At 50.2% G+C, this 5,315-nt stretch overlaps 1 protein-coding gene across 3 annotated transcripts; it reads left to right on the forward strand.

The window, feature by feature from the left end:
• Positions 1-622: 622 nt before the first annotated feature.
• LOC110298262 (kallikrein 1-related peptidase b11-like) lies at positions 623-4,616 on the forward strand. 3 transcript variants are annotated; one of them, XM_021167400.1, is made up of 5 exons: positions 623-671; positions 2,474-2,633; positions 3,576-3,862; positions 3,949-4,085; positions 4,461-4,616. In XM_021167400.1, exons 1-5 carry the CDS (start codon positions 626-628, stop codon positions 4,614-4,616), a joined length of 786 nt encoding a protein of 261 aa, XP_021023059.1. In that variant the 5' UTR covers positions 623-625. The 3 variants fall into 3 exon arrangements, with proteins under 3 accessions (XP_021023059.1, XP_021023058.1, XP_021023057.1); XM_021167399.1 differs by having other exon boundaries at positions 626-671; positions 2,474-2,634; positions 3,706-3,862; XM_021167398.1 differs by having other exon boundaries at positions 626-671; positions 3,567-3,862.
• The last annotated feature ends 699 nt before the right edge of the window (positions 4,617-5,315 follow it).

Here is a 5,315-nt window from a genome sequence, read left to right on the forward strand (position 1 = left end):
GCTTCAAAGTTCTGGTATTAGAGGAGTGCACCACTATACCCTGCTCCCAAGCTTCTCTTAGAAACCATAAAATCAGTGATCCAGAGTTCCAAGTCCATAAAGGAAGCATTTTGGCATTCTCCAAGAAAGGATTTGTATCTGCAGGGAGCTTGCAGCCCTATGGCTATCACTTGTGAAAGAATCTGTTCTAACTGCAACTTTCTGGGATAATCTTTGTCTTGAGGTACAGGACCTTCCTTAGAGGTGTGGGTTTGGCAACACTCGCTCCACTACCCACCATTCACACCAATTCACCATTTCCACGACCTTGCCATCTGGCTCTGGTACCCGGAACACTAACAGTTCCAGAAACAGCAGGAATTGCCCTCCCAATCTCATCCTTGGGAAGGTATCCAGGGTGACCTAGGGCCTACTGGACAGCAGGTACAATGGAGCCCTTGCTCACCACAGCAGGGACGGGGACTGCAGGGAGTCCACCTCTGTCAGCAAGGGCAGGGCTTTGTCAGCATCTGGGTGGCAACAGGACAGGGGAGGGGCTGTGGGGAAAATGAGGGTTTTTAAAGTCTCCCCAAGGAACCTCAACAGCTCCAAGCTCACTGCCTGCGGCTCCTGGACACCTGTTCCCATGTGGTTCCTGATCCTGTTCCTAGCCCTGTCCCTAGGAGGGATTGGTGAGATGAGGGAATGGGAGGGGTCACAGCCCTGACTCTCCTGCTGCCTTTGGCCCTGGCCATCCCTTTCCCCTTTCCCCTCTCCCCAGTGACATCATGAGCACCACCTGCTCCTCTCTGGCCCTGTACACTGCCAAGTCCCTCACAGTTTTTGCTCACAGGACAGGCCCCAGTCCACTCTCACTTTCCAGAACTTTCCCCTCTTTCTTAGATACCTGACCATCTCTGGCATTTTCCAGGCTTTCTAAGGATCCCAACCTCTTACCAAAATTAAGACCTCAGGTTTCACTACAGTTCATTGTTTTTCCTAGATCCTTATAGCTCAACCCCTGAGTCAGGACTTGCTTAAATCCCATATTAGAGCCTTAGGCTGTCCAACAACTCTCACCCCTCAGCTGTGTTCGCCACATGATGACAACTGGTCCCCCATCTTCCCCAGAAGCTCAGTTTCTACCAAAACTTCCTCTTCTCACATTGGCTTGTAAGGTCAGATGGGTTCCCCCTCCCTTTCTGGTGTGGAGAGAATGCCCATGTCACCACTCGCTGGCTTTTTGTTTTAGTCTCATTTTTGGAGAAAGGGTCACTTGGCAGACACTAGGCTTGGACAATTATCTTCATCAATCACTCACAACATTGGCAGCATCTCTCACGAATGGAGACTTCCTGTTTAGGCTAAGATGGCTGTCCAGCAAAACTCAAGGGAATCCTCCTGTTTCCACCTACCCAGCTCTGGGGTTACAAGCACACAGCATCACACCTGACTTTTTCCCTGTGTTCTGGATGGTTCAGCTCAGGTCCTAATGCTTGCATGGCCAATCCTGTAGCAAGCAAGCCATCTCCTGCACAGCTCTTGGGAATAAGTTCTGAGTTAGTGTCTCATGATGTAGCCCAGGGTTGTCTTCATCCATGGCAATCCCTTTGCCTCAGCCTGCTGTGTGCTGGGGTTAAGGGCAGAGAGCTATGCATGCTTTGCTAAATTTTCCTCTGTTTCCAAATGCTGTGCCTTGGCCTCCTCTTCCCCCTCATTCATCATTCCCTGCATTACAGACTCCTATCCCATCTTGCTGGAGCCCCACAGGACAGCATTAGTTCCCACTCTGTGCAAGACACCCCAAAAACCCAAATGCCTAACCCTAGTTCCTCACATCAGCTGCATCTTCCTCTCTGCCTCAGAGTGCCCTGACTTGCTCTAACTACTTTTTGACCCTGTCCAGAGGCTGCCCCCAAGAGAACCCTGAGCCTCTCCAATACCCAGATCACTTGCCCACCTCCACAGGAAGCAGAGCCTTTTCCTCACAGACCCTCAGAGTTTCCTTCTCTCACTGCTTGTCCCAACTCAAACTCCTTTCTTAGTGAGCCCCACCCCTCTTAGATGTCATCTCCACCACAAACATGAACAGGAGCCCATGCCCTAGCCTTTACCCTGCAACTTTGCTCTGGAAACCCTCATTCTCTCCAGCCCAGCTGCCACTTCATCCCCAATTAAAAAAACCTCTAAAGCAACTCCCTCCCTCTCTCCCTCTCCTTCTCCCTCTTCCTCTCCCCCCCCCCTTCTCTCTCATTGCCCTTCTATCCCATAGTAAAAAAACTATAAGGTGGCCTGACACTATACCTGATTCCTGATTCTAGAGTTATTTCTGTACCCACAGCATACATCTCCCTATCCAAGACCAGCCATATTGGATCTCTTCTTCAGAACCGTGCCCATATCCCCTAATCCCAGCCCTGCTTAACTCTGTCCCCCAAAAGCGCACTTCCCCAAATGAGCCAACTCTCCCCCTCCCCCATTGCCCCTGTTGCAGATGCTGCACCTCCTGTCCAGTCTCGCATTGTTGGAGGATTTAAATGTGAGAAGAATTCCCAACCCTGGCATGTGGCTGTGTACCGCTACAACGAATATATATGTGGGGGTGTCCTGTTGGACCCCAACTGGGTTCTCACAGCAGCCCACTGCTATGACAAGTGAGTAAGGGTGGAGACATGAAAGCAGGGTGGCAGACAGAGATCATGACTACAGGACAGGCTAGGGTATGAAGGGCAGGGGATGGGACTGGCTGAAAGTCTATTCATGACTTCCTGGGTCTCTCTTTACTCTTGCATCTAGACTTGGGTTCCAGAGTCCTGTTTCTTTATTTTCTGTCTTATTGTCCATCTTTCTCTTGTCTATATTCACATCTTATTGTCTTCGTGGCCATCTGTCACTGTGTGTCTCTGCCTTGGGATTCTGCCCACACCTGTCTGGATCTGTCTCATGAGTTTGCTTCTATCAATATGAAAAATACTGGGAGCCAGGCCTAAAGAGCCCTTGAGGATAGAACATGCTTTCCCTGAGGGTGAGAGAAGTCCTCATTCTCCTCAGAGCATCTCTGCCTTTAGGACCTTCTGTCCACTCTAGGACACACAGAGAAGGGCTGGTCAGAACTGGAGCTGGGTGAGGTAACTGAGTACAGAGAGAGCTGGATACTGTGGGATGTGTGGGGAAATCTCAGACCTTGGGCTGCAGGCCAGGCCTTACCTACTGGGGAAATAAAGCCCTGTCCTAGCTGCACCTGAGCAGCTCTCAAGCCTGCCCCTCATCCCTGCCCCCTCCTCCCTTGTCTTCTGTTCCTGTCTCTGTCCCTTCTGCCTCTCTGCCTCTGTTTGTATGTATGTATGTATGTATGTATGTATATGCCTTTCTGTCTCTCTGTTTGTTTCTCTCTCTCTCTCTCTCTCTCTCTCTCTCTCTCTCTCTCTGTGTGTGTGTGTGTGTGTGTGTGTGTGTGTATCTTTCTGTCTTTGTGTGTTTCTGTCCATGACTCTCTCTTCCTTCCTCACTCCCTCATCCCCCACACCTTCCTACTTACTCTATCCAATCTCCCCATTGCCTCCTCTCACTTGCTCCATCTCCTTCCCTGCCCCCAGCCAGTATAATGTTTGGCTGGGCAAAAACAAGCTATTCCAAGATGAACACTCTGCTCAGCACCGATTGGTCAGCAAAAGCTTCCCTCACCCTGGCTTCAACATGAGCCTCCTGATGATCCAAAAAATACCTCTTGGGGTCGACTTAAGCAATGACCTGATGCTGCTGCGCCTCAGCAAGCCTGCTGACATCACAGATGTTGTGAAGCCCATCGCCCTGCCCACTGAGGAGCCCAAGCTGGGGAGCACATGCCTTGCCTCAGGCTGGGGTAGCACTATACCTTTCAAGTGTGAGTCTGGTCCAAGAAACATAGCTGGGTAGGGTTGAGGACATAGCTGGCGCCTGCTCACCACCCTCTTGCCTCCTGATTCACAGTCCAATATGCAAAAGATCTTGAGTGTGTGTCCATCAAAGTCCTGCCTATTGAGAACTGTGCCAAAAGCCACAATAAGAAGGTGACAGATGTCATGCTGTGTGCAGGAGATATGGATGGAGGCAAAGACACTTGTGTGGTGAGACAGCCCCTTTCTGCAGTGAGGTGAAGGACTGAAAGAGAGAACTGAGGTTCTTGGTTCCCACTTCAAAACCCTGACTAGGCAGGCTGTTTGCATCCTTCCCTATGGAAGGGATGCACCCTGGGAGGGGAGGATCCTATAGCTGGTATGATTCTTCACCTTAGACTTGTCTTAGGGGATGGTCCTGTGAGGCCCTCAGCACAACCCAATGTCCTCATAAGATCTGAGCTCCCAAGAGCTGGATTCCCTCACCTACTGACCAGAGCTGCCTCTTCCAGTCCCTGTGTTTATCCCCTGGGAGTCAGTTCCAGGTTGTCAAGTAGGACTCCAAAGTCAGGTCCTCCCTTACTGCTGTCCCTTTCCTTCTTTCAGGGAGACTCAGGAGGCCCACTGATCTGTGATGGTGTTCTCCATGGCATCACATCATGGGGCTCTATCCCATGCGGTGAACCCAATGCGCCGGGCATCTACACCAAACTTATTAAGTTTAACTCCTGGATAAAAGACACTATGGTGAAAAATGCCTAAGTGTCACATCATCCCGTTCTCAATAAAATCCACTATGCAAAAAATGAGTTCAAGGTCTGACAGTCTATGTACTACTGGAGTGTGGTAACAAATCAAGATGCCCTCAGCTAAGGTCAGGACTTCCAAAGTAGATCAGCAAGGGACAGGTGGACATGTTCTGTTGGCTAAGGACATGGGGTTGAGACAAATGCAGACAAAAGGCTCAGACCAACTCAAGGATGCCACTTGAGTCTCCTCTGGCAAAGAAAATGTTCAGATCACAGAGGAAAAGGCTAGAGAGATCAGAATGGGAGACTCCAGCTAGGCCTGACCCTATACTGGAAGCCAAAGGGATGATAAACAGTCAGACAATGTGAATTCAGACTGCCAACCTGGCTTTCTTAGGTTGGGTTGGAGTGTTATGCGATTAAAGCATTGACTGACTGGAGAAGAGTCTATCCACAGAAGGGCAGGGACTGCCCCAAAGGCTAGGTAGGCTGCAGTGTCTCTGCTCCCAGGGGCCACTGGAGGGGATTTCTTTGGTAGGGCTGGACCAAAGGATGAAGAGTGTACTGGCTAGTTTTGTGTCAACTTGACACAGCTGGAGTTATCACAGAGAAAGGATTTTCAGTTGAGGAAATGCCTCCATGAGATCCAACTGTAAGGCATTTTCTCAATTAGTGATCAAGGGGGAAAGGCCCCTTGTGGGTGGGACCATCC

This window comes from Mus caroli, chromosome 7, assembly GCF_900094665.2.
Source record: "Mus caroli chromosome 7, CAROLI_EIJ_v1.1, whole genome shotgun sequence".
Classification (NCBI taxonomy): Eukaryota; Metazoa; Chordata; class Mammalia; order Rodentia; family Muridae; genus Mus; species Mus caroli.

Excerpts from the sequence above, each read along its gene's own strand:
- LOC110298262 (XM_021167398.1), top strand. The coding sequence starts at position 626 with ATGTGGTTCCTGATCCTGTTCCTAGCCCTGTCCCTAGGAGGGATTG. Across the intron at positions 672-2,473 it reads CCTGTCCCTAGGAGGGATTG|ATGCTGCACCTCCTGTCCAG; the intron begins GTGAGATGAGGG and ends CCCCTGTTGCAG. Across the intron at positions 2,634-3,566 it reads GCAGCCCACTGCTATGACAA|TGCCCCCAGCCAGTATAATG; the intron begins GTGAGTAAGGGT and ends CATCTCCTTCCC.